Source organism: Balaenoptera acutorostrata, chromosome 9, assembly GCF_949987535.1.
Source record: "Balaenoptera acutorostrata chromosome 9, mBalAcu1.1, whole genome shotgun sequence".
Taxonomy (NCBI): Eukaryota; Metazoa; Chordata; class Mammalia; order Artiodactyla; family Balaenopteridae; genus Balaenoptera; species Balaenoptera acutorostrata.
In genome coordinates this window covers 14,564,832-14,584,565 of record NC_080072.1, presented here as the reverse complement: position 1 = coordinate 14,584,565, position 19,734 = coordinate 14,564,832, and the positions used below count along the sequence as shown (strand labels likewise).

At 43.5% G+C, this 19,734-nt stretch overlaps 2 protein-coding genes and 1 long non-coding RNA gene across 4 annotated transcripts in view; 1 reads left to right on the top strand and 2 right to left on the bottom strand.

The window, feature by feature from the left end:
• The window catches only part of CKAP5 (cytoskeleton associated protein 5), a 104,614-nt gene extending 101,015 nt beyond the window's left edge, over nt 1-3,599 (bottom strand). Inside the window, exon 1 of one of the 2 annotated variants that reach the window (XM_007181167.3) lies at nt 3,500-3,599. The gene's annotated coding sequence lies outside the window, so the exon portion shown is untranslated. The remainder of the gene's footprint in view (nt 1-3,499) is intronic. The other variant, XM_007181169.3, reaches the window with a different exon arrangement.
• Nucleotides 3,600-3,683: 84 nt separating this feature from the next.
• Nucleotides 3,684-18,436, top strand: LOC130708921 (uncharacterized). Its single transcript, XR_009009300.1, has 2 exons — nt 3,684-3,809; nt 17,894-18,436. It is a non-coding gene; the product is annotated as an uncharacterized LOC130708921 (long non-coding RNA).
• LRP4 (LDL receptor related protein 4) overlaps nt 10,322-19,734 on the bottom strand; it is a 51,835-nt gene continuing 42,422 nt past the window's right edge. The window contains exons 35-38 of the mRNA XM_057553407.1: nt 17,541-17,608; nt 16,883-16,970; nt 15,315-15,456; nt 10,322-12,802 (exon numbers count right to left, since the gene is read on the bottom strand). Of these exons, the coding sequence (XP_057409390.1) occupies nt 12,470-12,802; nt 15,315-15,456; nt 16,883-16,970; nt 17,541-17,608 (631 nt within the window). The 3' untranslated portion in view covers nt 10,322-12,469. The remainder of the gene's footprint in view (nt 12,803-15,314; nt 15,457-16,882; nt 16,971-17,540; nt 17,609-19,734) is intronic.

Genomic DNA, 19,734 nt, shown 5'->3' with positions numbered 1-19,734 from the left:
ATTTTTCCATGATTCTTAGTTGAAGACTTTCCAAGTTAGTCTGCTAAGATATTGCTCACATTCAAAGACACTGTAACACAGCCAACTGGTTAGTTATATGTTGTCTTTATCACTTCATTACATGGAGAAAACTATGCCAGTTGTGGCGAACTTTGTTCAGCAAATATTTTCTGACCACCTTATTTGACCCAAGCACTGCTTGAGTCATTGAGGTAACCTCACAGATGAAAAAAAAAAAAACAAACCAAAAAACTATGCTCCCCTGCTCTGTTTTCATTTCTGTGAGGAAATCAGACAATATACAAGCAAACAATAAATGGCCTAACATATAGCAATAAACGCTATGAAGTCTAAAAAAAAAAAAAGAAAGTGAGGTAAACATGACCAAGAGGGCTACTCTAATTGGAGCTTAGAAAATGCCTCTTTAAGGAGATGACATTTGAGTTGTGAACTGAGTGAAGCCTATATACAAAGACAGGCTTGAGGTAGGGGTAGAGCAGGTGGGAAGTCCCAGGCAGAGAGAACAACAAACACAAAGGCCAAAAAGAAATTAAGTTTAGGACTTCCCTGGTGGCGCAGTGGTTGGGAGTCCGCCTGCCAATGCACGGTACGCAGCTTCGAGCCCTAGTCCAGAAAATCCCACATGCCACGGAGCAACTAAGCCTGTGCACTACAACTACTGAGCCTGCAAGCCACAACTACTGAGCCCGCGTGCCACAACTACTGAAGCCTGTGCGCCTAGAGCCGGTGCTCCACAACAAGAGAAGCCACCGCCATGAGAAGCCGGCACACGGCAACGAAGAGCAACCCCGCCGTTCACCGCAACTAGAGAAAGCCCACGCACAGCAACGAAGACCTGACACAGCCAAAAATAAATAAAATTAATTAATTAAAAAAAAAAGAATAAGTTTAATGTGTTTGAGATAAACAAGTAGGCAAGGCAACTGCCCTGACAGAAAAAAGCTAAGTAACATGTTCTGAACTTACAGGTAATATGCATTTAAAATTAATTAAAATTAAAATAAAATAAAAAAATCTCAAACCTCTCCAACACTGATCACCAGGAATCCATCAATCATGAGAGCCAGATCTCAATTTTAGGCCCCCACTTAGTCCCCCTCCCACTGTCACAGCTGTCCATCTCCCACATGGTAAATACTGCTCCACCCTCCCTCTAAAACCCACCATGCCTATGGTTCATATTTCATTATGTCTGTGACAGAAGTTTAAAAAAGGAGGGGGTGGGGGGAGATTCTACCCAGAAAATGATCCTGAATTCTCCCTAACAGATCTCATTACTTCACATAGAACAACCAGAGGTTACGAGCAAAGGCCCTGAAGACACACTAACTTAGGTTCAAACTGAGGTTCTATCAGTTGTATGATTTTGAGCAAGCTACGTAACCTTTCTAAGACTCAGTTTCCTCATCTGTAAAAAGTCGTGAGAATAAAGAAAGATAAAACGTGGCACCTAGTGAATATTCAATAAATGTTAACTACTGCTGGTAAAAGTATTTGAGCATTTATTTTGTTCAAGGACTAGAGCTGGCCAGAGGGATTACAGCAAATTGTTTGAGAGATAAAACTGTCAAACTCCCTTAGGTCAGGGGCTTTGTCTTTTTCTGGTTCACTAGTGTATTCCCAGAATCTAGAACAATGTTTAACACACGGTAGGCATCAATCTCAATATTTGTTGAATGAATGAATGAGACTCCATTAAGTCAAAGGAGCATAAAAGAGTCTGGCTTTGCTCCAATATAAAGAAAAGTTTTCCTTCCTCATCAAGATTTTTAACAATAACCTAAGACACTGTTAAATGTTTATTATTTTTAATTGTCTCCCCAAGACCTAGGACAGTGTTCATAATACTAAGGTACTCAAATTTATTGCAGTTAAAACATTGTTAAATGTTTATTATTTTTAATTGCCTCCCCAAAACCTAGGACAGTGTTCATAATACTAAGGTACTCAAATTTATTGCAGTTAAAACATTGTTAAATGTTTATTATTTTTAATTGCCTCCCCAAAACCTAGGACAGTGTTCATAATACTAAGGTACTCAAATTTATTGCAGTTAAAACTCTGCTGCTAAAATTAAGCTGTCTGTTAAAATGTTTAAAGTAATACGTTATAAAGTATATTGTTAAGGAATATCTTTGCTTGCCGTTGCCCGAGTGAACAAACTTTAAAAACTTGTGCAAAATTTTTTTCTCATGAGTTTACCAACTAGGTTTAATTTATGCTGGCAAAATATATTGATTTCACCTTTCTCTATATCATTTTATAAATACAACATTACACTTTATTCACTCACTTAAGAAAAGTCCAAATCTTTTATGATTTCTTAAAAGTTTCAAAAGATTGTTAGCTTAATTTATCAGCTCTTTAGGTCAAAGAAGGACTTTTCAGGGTGATAAAAATGGAGAAAGGAGGAGTTCACCTCTCTCAAAATGAGTTTTCAATTACTATAATTATGCATAAAATAAGACAGGGAGCATTTCTGGGCCACGATTTGAAGCCTTGATTCCCCTAAGAATTAAATTGGAGCCACGCATAAATTTGGGGCAAGTTCTGCAAAAACCTCTTCATCCTCTATTGATGCTGAATGAAAAACTCATTGTTAAGATTCATCAACACGAATATATTTTCTAACACACAGCCGCCACTCTGGCAACACGACTTTCACCGTTTTCTATCCCAGAAACAAAACGGATGCATTTAAATCCAGCCCGACAATTACCACCATTGCAGGGTAGCTATCTCAACCGCCAGAGTGGTGAGAGCTAAAAAGCAAGAATCTAGTTTACCAAGCCCTCACCTTAAAGTAGCAAGGCCTGCTTAACCTACACTGCTGGCTATTGTATTGGTCCCCCAAACCTTCAGAGCTGGAAAGATACCTTAACTCTACTGACACCTTCTGAGAGAGAAAGCCCGGCGGAAGGGCGGAGCGGTATGATCCGAATCGTTTAAATCGCAGCAAGCCGGTGGGGACCCAGGTGCGCGGGCAGGGACCCAGGTGCACGGGCAGGCCCCGGTACCACTGTCCTTGTCACGCTCTGAGGCGACCAGGCCCTTCACGACCACCACAGCCCTCGGAGGCTCTTACTCATTCATTCATTTGACAATTACGCGAGGGGCGCCGTAGCCGGGCCGGCTCGCAGGCCCCCGCCCCAGTACCCAAACACCCTGAGCCACCAGGCACGGCCCTGCGCCGCACGCGTCCCCAGGACGCTACCGCCCGAACCCCGCCGCGGCGCGCTCTGGTCACCCAGATCCCAGTCCCGGCCTCCGCCCCACACAAGCGCCCACGCCCCCCGCCCTCCCAGCCGCGAGTCCCCCGGCCTCCGCCCCGCTTCGCCGCCTCAGACCCGCCGGGTTCGTGGGGCGAGGGAGGCGCGCGTCCGCGGAGGCCCCCCGCCCGGGGTTCAGGGCCGCTACGCGCGCGAGACTCGTGAACTCGAGGGCCTAGGCGGGTGGGCCAGGCCCACAGTCCACTCACCTCCGCTGGGTCAGAACCGAGGGGCTGCTCTAAGCCGTTTGAAACCGCTTGGGCCGCCGCACACCCCGCAGTGTCCTCGTTGTTTATTGGTCCTCGGCGGACCGCCCATCGCCCTTCTTATTGGTCCATTTGAAAGAACTATGGGCACGCGCCGCCCTCAGCCTTAAAGGGGCCACGCGCAGCCGTATTTCCCTTGGAACCCGGCGTTGCTTGGTCCGGTGGGGAGAGGGTCTCGGAGCGAAAGATGCAGACAACCCCGGAAAGAAGCACGAAAGGTCTGTGGAGAGTTGTGCACCCCGGCCGTCATTAGGTTTGCTTTATTTAATTACAGATATTTAAACTGCTGTCAACACTTGGCAATTTTTTATTTGAGTCATTTCATTCACCAAATATTGATTGCGCAGCTAAGGGCGTGAGGGAAACCAGAAAGGCTGCTGGATTATAGTGGAAGGAGGGTGAATGGAGCCGGGACGCTGGATTCTGGTCTTAGACCTGCTCTGAGTAAAGCACTTTTCTTAGTAAATAATCTGGAGCTTAGTTTCCTCATCTGTAAGACGGGATAATGATGTTTCCCTTATAAAGTTAGTGTGAGGATTTAATATAACTAATTGAATGTCTAGGAATGGGCTTTGAACAGTAATGCATTCTTAAAAGGCTTAATAATCTTGTTATTTATAAAAATGAGAGGCTTGGTTAATTTGGTCCGAAAATTCTTGTTTAGCTGTACATTCAATGTTTCTATGAAACATTGGTCCTAACTTCCAAGGAATCTGCAAACTACAGTGGTCAGAAGAATAAAACATATAGACTAGTCGCTAAAATTCAAAGCAGTATGAGAACAATATAAAAGAAAAGCTGTAGATGTTTAACTGAAGGGAGAAATTAGATGGGGGAGGATCTAGGAAGGGGATGGTTTTTTTTTTTTTTTTTTTTAAGGGGGATGGATGTTTAATCTGGGATTTAAAGCATCTGTAGCCAAGAGACTAAGAAATAGAGAGGGGATGGGTGAAAGTAATAAAACATTTTTTTTTAATCCATCAAATTGGCAAAGATGAAACAGTTTAACAACTTTTGGTTAGACAAGAGTTAGAGGAATACACACTCAAACTCACTTCTTGGTAAAAGTATAATTGGTACAAACTTTTAGGAGGCCAATTTAGCAGTTATTAAAATGTAAAATGTACATAATCTCTGGCCAAGTAATGCTACTGATGGGAATTTGTCATACAGACCTATGCATGTATGGAAATAAAAATGTACAAAGACATTCACTGCAGCACTGATTTAGAAAACAAACAAACAACAACAACAAACCCTGAAATTTATATGTTCATCTATAGGGAACTTATTATATAAATTATGGTATAATCCATTCAATAGAACACTATGCAACTGTTAAAAAGAATGTGGTTAATCTATACGTGCTGGTTAGAAAAATGCACCAACTTTAATTGAAAAGAAGGCAAGTTGCAGAAAAGCATACATATATGGAATGATTTTATTATATATGGTTATAAATATATGTATATTTGTGTGCATGCCTGAAAATGGTTAGAACATTACTGGAATTTCAAAAAACTTAATAGGGATGGGACTTGCCAGGGAGGGAAATGAATTTTTTACCACTGACATGTTAAAAAAAATTTTTTTTAATAGAAGGAGCAGGGAGAATGTCTAGTAGTTGGAAAAGTACAGGCAAAGGCACAGAGACAAGAAAGTACATAGTATGTTGGGAGTTGAATGTGTGGGTTGATTTTAGAACAGGGTTCATGTTAGGAAGTAGTGGGACACAGATTAACAGAGGAAGTTAGGAACAGTTTTTGGAGGGTCTTGAATACTAGGGTAAGGAATTTGTACTTTATTAAAGTAGGCAGTGGGGAGCTATTGAAGGTTTCTGAGCAAGGGAGTGACAAAATCAGGATTGCACTTTAGGAAAACTAATTAGCTTGATTGTCTAATTCTAAAATGGGTTAGAGTTGAGAGCCCAGTTAGGAGTCTGATATGAGCGGTGGAAATGATGAGAACAGATTCAAGAAAGAGGGAAGGATTTGGCAACAGACTAGATTAGGTATAAAGGTGAGGGTGGGGCCCATTTCGGGAGATGAGTCAGAGTGTGCCAGGATTTGAGCCTAGGGACTGGGAGGCATTGATTGCCCAAATGGAAGTAGAAAGTCAGGAGAAGCCAGTCTCAAAGGGAAGACAAGGTATTTAGTTTCAGACCTGTTTACTTTTACATACCAATGAGACATGCAAATGGAATCATGTAAGTAGGCCCAGGAAATACAAAGGGAGAGCTGTGAGAAGAGATTAGGACTCAAGTGATACAGATTTGGGAATCACCTTCATAAAGTGAAAAGATGAAATTGTGGATGAGACCACAGAGTGGGAGAGTGGAGAGAGTGAAAAGATAGGAGATGAGGACAGATCCACAGGTGGAGGTAGGAGAGAGGAGCCAATCGAAGCAAAAAGCTCACGATAACCTTTTTTTAAAATTAATTAATTAATTAATTTATTTATTTATTTTTGGCTGTGTTGGGTCTTCGTTGCTGCACGCGGGCTTTCTCTAGTTGTGGTGAGTGGGGGCTACTCTTTGTTGTAGTGTGTGGGCTTCTCATTGCAGTGGCTTCTCTTGTTGCAGAGCACAGGCTCTAGGCATGCGGGCTTCAGTATCTGAGGCACGTGGGCTCAGTAGTTGTGGCTTGCGGGCTCTAGAGCACAGGCTCAGTAGTTGTGGTGCACAGGCTTAGGTGCTCCACGGCATGTGGGATCTTCCCGGACCAGGGCTTGAACCTGTGTCCCCTGTATTGGCAGATGGATTCTTAACCACTGCACCACCAGGGAAGTCCACAATAACTTTTGAGAAACAGGCTAGAAATATATAGAAATAGTCTTCTTCAGTCATTGATCATTGGCATGTTTACTTTATTTAAATATTACCAGAAATAAACTGAAAATTACATTTAAGTAGAGAGTGATGGTAACCTGAAATCTGATCATTAAATAACGTGCAGAGTCTAGATCCTGGAGAGTTTTAGAACAAGATGGCAAAATCCCTTTTTGTCTTATATGGTTTAAGTGCAGCCCCACTAGAAGGGGGCATTAGATGTCTGATTCCATTAATGTATTCATTCATTCAACAAATACTTATTGAGCATCTAGTATGTGCAGGGACTGTTCTAGGCATTTGGGATTATCAGTGAACAAAATAGACCCCCTCCTCTCAAATATTCCCTCTTCTCATGGTGCTCACATTATAGTGAGGAAACAAAACAAAAAAAAATCATATGGTATATTATTAGACAATATGTGAAATGGGAAAATAGAAAAGAATAAAACAAGGTAAAAGGGATTGGGAAGTGGAGTTGGAAGGACTGTAATTTTATAAAGGGTGGTCAGAGTTTCATTGAGATCACATTTGAGCAAAAACTTGAGTAAGGCAAAGCAGTTCACCGTGAGTATATCTAGAGGAAGAAAGTGCCAGCCATAGGGAACAGCTATGCAAAGACCCTAAGTTGGAAGTGTATCTGGCAGGTTTGAGAAATAGGGTGGCCAGTATAGCTGGAGCAGAGTAGTTGGCAGCAGGAAGGTAGTAGGAGCTGAGGTCTGATAATGGAGAGAAGGGAATGGCAGATTCTGTAGAGCCTTGTAGAAACCTAATACAGTACCTTGCCCATAGTAGATGCTCAATAAATGTTTGGCCAGTCTAGGATTATCATCAAATGGCATTTATCTATGTATTTATTAGAGTTATGTGTACCTACTTTATTCCTGGGGTCTCTCAATAGTTCCACATATGGAGGTTAGTAATAGGACAGTGAAACCCTTGTGGGCATTAGATATCTAAGTGAACACTATATTATTGCAACTGGAAGTAGGAAACAAATGCCAAACATTGTGGCTGCTGAGTAACTGTGCTGAGCATTTCTGAGAAGTCTACTAGTGTTGGGACAGTGCTCATTCCATCATAATCACAAGCTACATTTTGGTGGAAACATCCCTAGCATGGGACATGGATCCATACTTCCAGCCTAAAAGGAGCAGCTTCAATGATTAACTTCAACTTTCAGTCCAGGTACCCCCTGCATTATTCCCTGGAGACAGCAGTGGTGACATTAACACAGACGTCAAGTGTCTGTGGGTTTAGTGCTTTGACTGGCCTCCAAGATGGCAAAGCCTATCCCATCTTGCACTTGGTTGCATTTAATAGGTGCCCCTTGAATGAAGGAATGGACAGCATTTTTTTCTCTTTTCTCATAGCCCATTTTTCCCATAGGCCCCAAAATGTAGGCTGCCCAAGAACTTCGACCACAGAAGTATCAGCTCCACCAAAAAGGAAGTAGGCAGGAGGGAAAGATAGGGACCTTAGCAAGCTGTCAACAGGCTTTTAGGGGCTGGAGGAAAAACCACTGAGAAGGGCAGGATAAGTGAGAGTTCTTGGCTCTCTGTGTCTTGTAAAATGAAATAAGCAGATTGTATAGCCTGGGGCTAACCTCAGCCTTGGATTTAAACTCAGACCCTTAATTAGGCTGTCTGGATCTGTTTTAAGGGCACCTCGTGAAGGAATCCAAAACTGTGAGGTGGAGCCTTGACTGGGAATAAAACTCTGTTCCCTATGCTGAGCTCTGCTTAGCCTCTGTCAGCTGGTTAATGGAAGAATGATCTGGAGAGAAAATAATGGGCAAGTGAGGGAATGTTTCAAAACAAAGGCTGCCTGAAACATCCCGAAACACACATCCTATTAACCGGATCAGTTGAGTCATCTTCAAATATGAAGAAAAGACATAGACTGTTTCTTAGCCACAAAAAAGGCTCAACCACACTTCTTTTATCATGTCCATTAGTAGAAATGACTAAAGATGCCCTTGAGTGTCAGTGCATTACACTTAGAACATCATGCACCCTCAGCTCTTGTAGATGCTTTTTCCAGCTTCCTATGCAGCACTGACTTTGTTTTCTTCAGGCCTAGGTTTGGTGAAAGCTTCAGTTCATGCCATGGAGACCTCTTTATGGGCTACAGAGATCTTTTCATTTTACGTGGCACAGTTTGTTCAAATAATATAGAAAGAAAGGCAGTGACTATATTTTGAACATAATTAGTTTGCAAAAATATGTCCAGTTTGTTAGAATTTGACTCGAACTCTCCCTACTTATCAGTTTTAGGTTTTATATCCAGAAAACCAGACAAGGAATTCTCAACTCTTGTTTCATCCCCAAGATTTCCTGGAAGGAACATAAATAGAAGTCTCAGGCCAGAAATGACCTTAGCAATCATCTGGTTCAACCTTTCCATTTTACTGATTAGGAAACTAAGAGCCAGCATAACCTGAAAACAGGGTGCTAGTCTTTGATGCTGTTACAAAATTCTCATTTGCCAGTGGTCAAATTCTTGTCAAGACCTGGGCCATCAGGTCCTCTCCCATCCCCTTCTGAAGTAGCAGGATGGTCACAGTTTAGCAAAATGCATTGAACAAATTTTGTTCTTCCAGAAACACTTGCAGTTTTGCAAGCAAATGGTGTGTGTTCAATGCATTCATTTTTTCTTCCCATTTGAAAAGTTCTTCCTGAGTTCCCAGCTCTAGTGGTCACTGTTCATAGCTTGAGGCTATGGAAAAGGGCACTTATTCTGAGGCTCTGGAAAGGGGCACTTCCTACAGGTATACAGGCTTGTGCATTAGGCTAGGTTTCATTGCTTCAAATGTCCTCCTTTTCTCTCTGTTGTGAGTTTTTTTGGGTTTTTTTTCCAAAAAAGAATGGTGGATGGTTGTCCTTGAGCTATTCCACTTGTTTTTGTTCTAGAACACCTATCCCTCACCAAAGTTGGAAGAATTATACACTGCAGTTTATACTCAGATCTCTTGTCACTTACATTCAAAAGGATTCCGTCCTTCTTGCTTTTTCTTTTTTTTCGGGGGGTGGGGTTGTTGGTAGACTCTAAGCTCTGTGATACTCTTTCTTGGTCATGCTTGGGCAGTGTCCAGCCCCTAGCAGATGAATGAATGAATGAATGAATGAATGGGAGCAATGTTCTATAAATGGTTAATGGCTTGGAAAATCAACTATTGACCCTTGACATCAAATTCTATATCTGGCATTAAGACTTGCATGATTCCCAATCTTCATTGAGAGGTATTATTTGTCCAGATACCTGAAAAGAGATCCCCAATGCCTTGTTCTAGGCTTGAGATGTAATGGATGAGCTATGAGTAGACAGCTTTTTAAAAATAAAAGGAATCTTAGTGTTGATCGACCCATTCTCAGAGTAACTGTGAAACATGACTAAGATCAAACAGAGCTAGAGGCAGATCTAGGACTGGAATTAGCCCTCCTTGTCCCCATCGCAGTACTTTTATTTCAAGACATCAGTCTTGCCAGTGACCATCACTGCAAGGCAAAGTCAAGTTCTGTGACACTGAAGTCCTCATAGACCTAGAACAGAAATAGAAGATACATGGTATACATGCCATGACACTTCCTTTTGGTGCCCAAAGGAGACGCCACTAACCATCATGACACGTTTCCCATTGGGTCTGGACAGAACCTCAGGCAGCCATGACCAACCAGAGTTGGCACTCAAGATGAAAGCTGTCAGCCACCCTCCTCTAGAGGAAATAAGGAGTTCAGAAGCCCATGAACTCTGGTCTTAACCTGTCTTCTCAAGATGAGCTGAACCTCCAGTCAGGCACCTCCCACCCTTTATTGCTCTTCATTGTCCTCACATCCCCAAGGGACTTAGAGGTGATGCTTGCAAGCAGGTCTTCCACAGCATGTTTCTGCCAGACAGAGCAGGTGCAGTTATTAGACATGACTCCAAGCCAGGCAAGGTGATTAAGAAAAGCTAAATTTATATTAAATTATCATAAAGTCCTAAATTACTGAACATAGTGGTTAAATAACTCCAGAAAGTCCAATCTCTCCAGTGAGTAACGTTAAAACCATTACACGTGAGCGTGGGAGAGTCACTTCCATTAGTTTAGGACAGAGAGATTTTGCTTTTTACATAGTAAATCAGTGCTCAAATAGATATTTCTTCAAATATGTCCTTTCTACATTCTGAACAGCCCAAGTGCAATAAGATCCTTCCCCCTTTCCATTCAAGAAAATGCCACTTTGCTACTTTCTCCCCATGCCCAACTGTGAGTCTGAGGACCCAAAGGGCTCCTTCTTTTACTGCCCCATCAAGTGTGAAATGTCCCCCTTTCCTCGCAGGAGGAGGACCTTTCCTTTCCCACTCTGTGTACTGGAAAAGCCTGCTTGGCCTGGCCTGGCTGTCCTACGAGGGTCTAGACCTGGGGCTGGTTACTGCGAGCAGGGTTAAGAGCCTGGCACCTGTCTCTAGCGGTCTTAGAACTGACCAGAAAAGGTTTGCTCTGATCTTCCCTTTTCACTCACATGTTTGGCAGCTGATTTCTCAATACCAAGAACCCCAGGACGTGTTTCAAATCCGGAAACTTCCCCTCGAAGCACCCCCCCCCCACCCTCCATTCTGTTCCTGTTGTTGCTTTTGATCCCTGGGTGAAAGAGGTCTGGATCTGCCCTGGGCTGAAAGGGCTTCCTCAGTGGTTCTCTCTACCTTTCTACTCCTTGCCCCCGACTCTGCGTCTTTATTTAGGCCTATTTGCCATACGTGCCCACAAGGCTAGGTCAGAAAAAGCAAATTAGGCACCCCCCTCCCCCCAAAAAAGAAGAGCTAGGTAGAAGTTTTAGGACAGTAGAAAGTCTCAACTCCCCTGACACTAGTGTGACACACATGCCTTTTGTGTGAATAAGCATGAACCAAGTGATGGCACCTCAGCGTGAAAAGGGAGTCACTTAGCTGGGAAGAGTCGGAATGGGAACTTCACCACCCACAGCCGCAGGCTCTCTGTCTACTCACTTAGATCCCTGAGCACCCGAGAGAGAACACAGGAGGCTCAGCTTCATGGATACTTCCCTTTAGGCCCCGGGTGCCTCAAGTCTCTAACCCAATCGCTCTTCCTGACCATTTATGAAAACTTCTGGCCCTTCTTTGGAAAGTTGCTTCAGGATCTCTGTGCTCAGAATCCCAGAGAATGAGGAAGGAGAAAGTGGCAGAACATTACAGTTCAGGGGATGTGCTAAGTTTGGTCTAAGCAGTGCTTCTCAGACACTGCAGAGACCCAGCCCTGAGGGTCCCACACGCATTCAAGCCACCGGCTCACAACCTGGAGGCAGCAGGAGGGAATTCATATTAGCCAGCTGCCATGTGATAGGGACCCCCAGTCATCTGAAGGTAGAAAAGGCTCCAGACATTCTAACAGGAGGAAGAACAGCTTGAGCCATACCCACATCTCATCAGTATCTGCAGCTGAAGAAACAACAACTGTCAGGGCAAGAATAATATCCATTGCCGGCAGTGGAGAGGACACCCAGGCCCAGTCACCCTTAAAAGCTTTTTCATGTTGCCAGTGCACTCGAGGCTGGAGGTTTTCCAGATGCCCATGCCAGCTGGGCTGACTCCTTCTTCTCTCAGCCTCTATCCTTCATCTCTCTCTTTACCCATGACCGACCCCACCCCCCGCCCCAGCCCCCGGTCAGCAAGTTCTCTCAGAGAAGCGGTCAGGCCAGCTCTGATGGAGCAAGTGCAGTCCTGGATCATCAGCTCTTGCGGGGCAGGCACTGAGGGTGCCAGGGGAAGGGGAGGTGGAGCTCTGTACTGACGAGGAATCATTACTGAGCCTGGTTTCAAGGGGGCTCAGGATGGCGTGCATGAGGTGAGGTTCGTGGTAAAATCCAGGTCTAAATTCTCAGGATGCCCCATCATTTCTTGTGCACAGGTAGTTAGGAACTCAGGTGGAAACAGCTCCGGTGGAGGGCTTGGGAGCGGTTATGAGGTGGGAGGAGGAGGAGCAGGACGAACACGTAGGAAAGGGGCCTGCTGTATAAGCGAGCACGAGGGCTGCAAGTCCACCCAGGAGGAGGAACAGGCAGGAAGGGGGGGGGGAACATGGGCGTTTAGACTTGGCTCTCTGAGGAGAGCTTGCGTTCATGTCTCCAGCCTGTGTCTGGCAGGGAGCCCCGTCTTTCAGGAGTGGCTGCGGTATGGACGCTGCTGCACTCAGACTGCTCTTCCTGCAGCAGCTGCTCCGTCTCCATGTCATCCAGGGAGCCAGAGCTGGCCTGGATGGACACGGTGTCCGTCTTCATGCACACATGATCCCGAAGGAGGCCCCCTCGGGAGCTGCGCAGTTGCTTGAGGTCATCCCACTCAGCATCGTCCCCAGACAGGAGGCAGATCCCCTCTACAATCTTGACCTTCTCCTTGGTGTAGTTATGGTCAGGTCCACCCTAGGGTGGAGAGCGGAGAGACACGGTCAGTTGGTTGGCTCTCTATAAAGGATCTCCTGACAAACTTAGAAAGGAAGTGGATGGGCTAAGAGTGGGCATGAAGAGCGCAAAAATCCCACAAACAAATGGGGAAATTTAGTCAGAGCAAATGTATGAGGCTGAGCCTAAAAGGAAAGGAGCAGCTGTGATGATTGTTACCATTATCATACAGGGAGGAGGGAGAACTGTGACTTCCATGAGCCACTCACTGGCTACATCACCTTGGGCAAATTACTGAACATCTCCAAAACTCAGGCTCACCTCTTTAGAGTAACAGTATCCATACCTCATAACCAACGGCTGTGAGGGCTAAATGAGGCAATCCACGAAATGCAATTAGTAGGTGCCTGATGCATAACATGCACTAGATCATGTTAGCTATTATTACATTGCTAATGGGGTTTATTAATGGGACAGCATGCTAATATACATGATCAGAAGCAACTGACAAAAGCAATTAAATGTGCACTTATTCAAGATTTTAAACTACTTTGGTGCTATTCTTTTTTTTTTTGAAGTATAGTTGATTTACAATGTTAGTTTCCAGTGTACAGCAAAGTGATTCAGTTATATATATATATATATATATATATATATATATATATATATAGTCAGATTCTTTTCCATTATAGCTTATTATAAGATACTGAATACAGTTTCATGTGCTCTTTTATTCTTAATTCTCTTCTTTCTAACTTTCTTAAGAAGAAAAGTTTTAGAAGGTAAGACAGGAGGGCTCTAGAAAACCCTCTTACTTGAGTTCTGTCAGTCCACTGGGGGTACTGTAACCTATAAGCTTTTGTGGGAGGTTATTCTGGCTCTACTCCCAGGAGCCTCAGGGCCATTTCCAAGCAACCTGCGATTGTTCCAAGGACAGCCTTAAGTTCCACTCAGGCTTCTCCCTTTATGGATTCCTCAAGGGGTAGCTGTATTCCTGGTTTCTGGGGGATACCAACCAACATGCCGCCACTGCCAAGAGAAAATGGGCCATGGCTTGGGCTCTGTCCCTGGGATAGTGTTCCTGCCAAGAGCCCTGCAACTGCTGCTCTACTTTAGTAACAGTTCAGTTCCACAGATATTTACTGAGCCCCTTCCCTTCAATAAGCAGGATACTTTGATGATTAAACAATATAAAATATGGTCCCTGCCCTCTGGGAGTGACAGCTCCCTTGATCAAGGCACGCACACACATGCCCAGTCACCCAGCACACCCTCCAAGCTGAATTAGTGTCAGATAAGATGCAGACCACTCAGTGTCTTCATCACAGAGACACGTGGGGTAAGTCAGGGAGATGTGGGTGACATGGCACTAGCAATTTGGGTGATACCACTCCCTCTACAAACACACAGCAACAGGTACCTGAAATCAAGAGGAAATCAGAAGAGAAAGGGTGAAAGACTATCAGAGGGGTGAAAGAGCTGCTGAGGAAAAAGCATACAACAGGAGAAAGAGTCACATGATTTTAATTTCTAATCCTGCGCCCTCATTGGGGTTCTTTTCTGGGGCATCAGACACTCCAGGAACCCAAGAAGCTTCAAGAGTCTTTCTCTCAAAGATATTAACAGAGAAGGGGTCTACCATCCCTAAATCTGCAAGCTATCCCTGCAGGTTCTGTTTTGGCTTGTAGTGGAAGCTTTGTTTTAATAGGGGAATTCATAGATCCTGAAATCACATGATTATTGTGTAAAGTGTATTCATTATGCCCTATAGGTGTGAGGGCTGGCTTTGACTGTGCTAGACAGGCCAAGAGAGTAGATGGGTTAGGTCTCATAAGGGATAATTTCTAATGAAGGGTTACAGGATTTTAGAAAAAAACAAGGGTCATATCAGACTAGGAAAATCTAAGTCCCAGGCTATATTCCCTGGTCAAAACGGGACTATTTTTCAGGCCTAAACATTTAGCAAATAAATTTTCACTGCAGCAGCAAAGGAGTTAAAAGAACAAAAGCATATAAACTTTCAGAATTCTAGAGAAATCCCTCTAGATTATGTGATAAGAGGAAGAATAGCAAAACTCCAGCCATTCCCAACCACAGGTGCCAAAAGCTTGGATCAGAGGTTAGAAAGGGAGAGTCCAGGAGCTCTTGGGTTTTTTGGTGTTTCCCAGGAGTTTGGGGTTATTTCAGAGGGGCACAGCCTCACTGCTGGGGAATGACAGCTCCAGGAGGGAAGGAACCCCTGAGACTGGGAAAATATCTCCTTTCAGGGAGGTGCACACTCACATGCTTTCAGACCTAAACCTTCTGGGATCTGCTTTCTAACCTTGCTCTCACTAGGGCCCCTCAAGCTGGTCCCTCAGAAGTTATAGACCTCTCCAGAAACCCAAATCACATTCCATTCTTCTGTTCACTATAACTTCCAAAATGGTAGATGGACTACCCAGCATCCCTTACTGATCTACTCAGGCAACTGGAGCATAATCCACCCCCCCGCTCCAAAAACAAACTCTTGGATATAAATTTTCATTTTTACCTCTTTCTTATAGCACAGTTGATTGTACATGGCTGGTTTGGGGATTGCTTCAATTTTCACTTCCTGAGTGGAAGTTCGGTAGGAAGGGTTACTGTAGGTCAGGTTCCCCATTGCAGGATCAGTTAACTTGGATTTTTTGTGTCTTTAGGAGAAAAAGTGATGAGAAATTAGTCCACATTTGTATGGGGATAATATCTGGGGAAGCTGTAACCCAAGTTGTGGCAGGCAGCCTCTAAGAGGGCCCAGTGGTCCCTGCCTCCTGGTACTCACAACTTCTGAATTCCTGACCTGTGAGTGTGGGCTGGATCTGGTGACTCGCTTCTAATGAACAGAACATGCAAAAGTGAGGGATACTAGATTAGGTTACAAGGAAACTCCTAACAAGGAAACTGGTTTGCCCTCTCTCCCTCCCTCCCCTCTCTCTTACTCTTGCTCTGGGGGAAGCAAGCTGCCATGTTGAAAGCTGTCCTATGGAAAGGCCCACAAGGCAACAAACTGATGAGGGAGGCCTCTAGCCAACAGCCTGCGAGGAACTGAATCCTGTGCTTGGAATGAAATCCTTCCCCAGTCAAGCCTCGAGATAAGACCACAACTCTGGCTGATACCTGGATTGCTGCCTTGTAAGACACCTTGAGGCAGAGGCACCCAGCTAATCTGCATCTAGATTTCTGACCCACAGAAACTGTGAGATAATCAGTGGTTGTCATTTTAAGGTGCTAAGTTTCAGGGTAATTTGTTATACAGCAATAGATAACAAAGCTTTAAATTTGATAGATAACACTGAGCTTTAGAGTCAAGACAGACCTACGTTTCAATGCCACTTCTGTTACTTATTGGCTGGGGTATTGGTGGACATAATCTAAACTTTCTGAGCCTTAGATCCTCATCTGTAAAGTGAGGAATAATAATACCTGTATTACAAGGTTGTTGTGGCATTGATACATATTCATTAAATGGTAGCTGTTACTATTATTGTTGTTGTTGTTAGTAGAAGCCACTGCAGCAGCAGCAAAATCCTGACATTTTTGCTGCAAGCTGCATTTAAAGCATTTAGGAGAAAATATATACAGAGAGGGTCATAAAAGGAAGATTCTAAATTGAATACTACACATTCCACCTTCCCAGGATGATCCCTACCGAGCAATGATACATCACCCCACATTGTAGTAAAGGGTTGTGTTTGTGTGAAGAGAAAATCATTTCCAGCTTCAATGGTTTGAGGTAGTGTAGAGTGGTGGAAAAAGCAAAGATGCTAGAGTCAGTACCAGCTTTGCCTCTTACTGTGTGAACTTGGGTAACACCCTCTGTGTCCTTAGTATCCTAGTCTATAAGGAAAATCCCAAGCGTTGCTGTGGTCATGAAATGAGGAAACTACTTGGGCTGTGACTGGGGAAGAAGGGTACACATTCAGGTTTCTGCCCTTCCCTTCTGCTGCTCTGACCAGGGACCCAACTTTGAAATGAGGCTGGTCATAGGTGGAATCAGTGAGCTGTCAACTTCAGGAGGTCCCAAATGTGCTAATGGGACATACAGCAAACATACAGCCATTGCAGTGGGGCTGAGGTTACCTGTACAGCATCAAAGCCGCGATCACCACCAGAATAAGCAGAATACTGAGGAGTCCACCGATGACATAGCTGACATGAAGTCCTTCCCCTAGGAAGAGCAGAGGGACGCTAGGTGGGGACCTCCAACAATCTTCTAGCTGGTGTGAGGGGTGGGAAGATGGAGGGCTCCTTTTGTAGCTGTTGCATCCCATACCATCTGAGGATGGCTAGGGGCCTCCTTCTCAGAGAAGAGGCCACAGCGGGAGGGGGGAGGGGGCTGAGAAGAAACCTATCACTCTGTCAGCATCTCTAATCCCAATTCCACTACTTACTAGCTGTGTGACTTAAAGCAAGATGCTTAACTTCTAAGCCTGTGTTTTCTCATCAGTTAAATGTAAATAATAAATTGCTCATAGGGCTGGTGGAGATTGAAGGTGAGTGTGTATATACAAATACATATACATACACACATGTGCACATAAATATGGCTTAACAAATGCCTAGCATACAGAAAGCACTCTATAAGTGGCAGCTATTATGGTTATTCTTTCTATGGATTTAGTCTAAGAAAAGGGTTCATCAACCACAAAGAGTCCCCATGAAGGTTCTGCAAGATATCAATGGAGATTTAGATTCCTTACATCTTGTTTTTCAAAACAGTTGGGCACTGAGGGCTTACCTGAAGCAGCAGGTACGGCCTCATTGGAATACGTGCAGAGGCCCAGCCGGGCATCCTTTTCAGAGCATCTGTGGGGCAGAGAAAACTGAATGTGAAGCCTACTTGTATTCAACAAAGATCTTGCCTTCCGCCAGGAAATGGGGAAAGTCCTGTGAAGGACAGGGCTAAAGGCCTGGGAGTGGGGCTTTCAGATATGAGACTATACCAGACAGGAGATAGCGGAAGCAAGGAGAGGGCAGGACAAGGAAATACAGAGAAATCAGCATGAGCCACTGTCTTCAAGATGCTATATCATGCTTAAATGTGTTTTAAAATGTGTACTCTTTTTGTTGTTGTTGTTTTTGGCCGTGCAGCTTGTGGGATCCCAGCTCCCTGACCAGGGATTGAACCCAGGCCCTCGGCAGTGAAAGCGTGGAGTCCCAACCACTGGACCACCAGGGAATACCCTAAAATATGTACTCTTTAAAGAGGATTCTTTAAAAAGGAGAAGCAGGTTTGAGAGTGAGCTGAAAGAATACTAAGGACATCAATAGCAGACTTTATTAAGCTACCAGCCAAGCAAACCTTGGATTGGATCAAGATTATCACAAGGTCTAGAGAGACTTAAAAAAATATATTGTTTTTCTTTCCTTCATTCTTTCACAAGGGAATATGCAAGACATCCAGAGGGAGGGCTTGGATAACTAACTTGAAATGCTGAGACGGTAACTCCTTTGTGGCACGTTATGAGCTGGCAATTAAAGACATATCCTAAAAGGCTAGAGAAAAGCTACCTGCAGGAGCATCTGAAACCAAGATGTACTGAGTCTTCAAATACAACTCTGATAGGAAGAAAATATCTGAGTAGGGTTCAAAAGTTTTCTAAATAAACCTGAATAAAATCAGATTAATAATGATTGTTAGTGCTTAAAATTTAGTGAGAAAGGTACATGTTTATATCTGTTTGCTTTTCTATATAAACTCTTCTAACAAGAGAAAATGGGGCATATAGAATAAGTTTGATCATGTACAAATCTTATAATTTTAGGGACATGAGTCTAGTGGTCTTATTTGGAATTATTACTATGTTTCTGCCTTCAGAATTGAAATCACATGTTGATTATCTTTTAAGCTACCGTTGATATTAAAAATAATATTACAATGAAAAATGTTCTAATAGAAAAATGCCTGGGAAGATAGACATCAGAATACTAAGAGTTGGAAATGAAATCACTGTCTCAAAAAGATATCTGCACCCCCATGTTCAATGTAGCATTATTTACAAGAGCCAAGACATGGAAACCACTTAAGTGTCCATCAATGGATGAATGGATAAAGAAAATGTGGTATACAGTGGAACATTATTCAGCCATGAAAAAGAAGGACATTCTGCTAAGTAAAATAAGTCAGACAGAGAAAGACAAATACTATAGGATATCACTTATAAGTGGAATCTGAAAAAAAAAAAAAAACCAACTCATAGATAAATTGATACCATACAGATAGGCAGTTGCCAGAGGTTGGGGGTGGACAAAATGAGTGAAGATGGTCAAAAGCCTCAAACTTCCAGCTATAAGTCCTGGGGATGTAATGTACATCATAGTGACTATAGTTAACAATATTGTATATCTGAAAGTTGCTAAGAGAGTAGATTTTAAAAGTTCTCATTATAAGAAAAAAAAAGTATATATGTGTGGTGATGGATGTTAACTAGACTTACTGTGGTAATCATTTCACAATATACACATATATCAAATCAGAAAAAAACACTAAAGGTAATTATATATGAGTACTTATTTCTTTTTTACTCCTATCTGTATTTCCAGATGATTTTTTTGCAAAGTGTAAATAAAAAACATTTATAAGGGCATTCCCTGGTGGTGCAGTGGTTGAGAATCTGCCTGCTAATGCAGGTGACACGGGTTCGAGCCCTGGGCTGGGAGGATCCCACATGCCGCGGAGCAGCTGGGCCCGTGAACCACAACTACTGGGCCTGCGCGTCTGGAGCCTGTGCTCCGCGACAAGAGAGGCCGCGATGGTGAGAGGCCCGCGCACTGCGATGAGGAGTGGCCCCCGCTTGCCGCAACTAGAGAAAGCCCTCGCACAGAAACGAGGACCCAACACAGCCAAAAATAAATAAATAAATTAATTAATTAAAAAAAAAAGAACCCAAAATGGTTTAAAAAAAAAAAAACATTTATAAGACTTTCTCTAA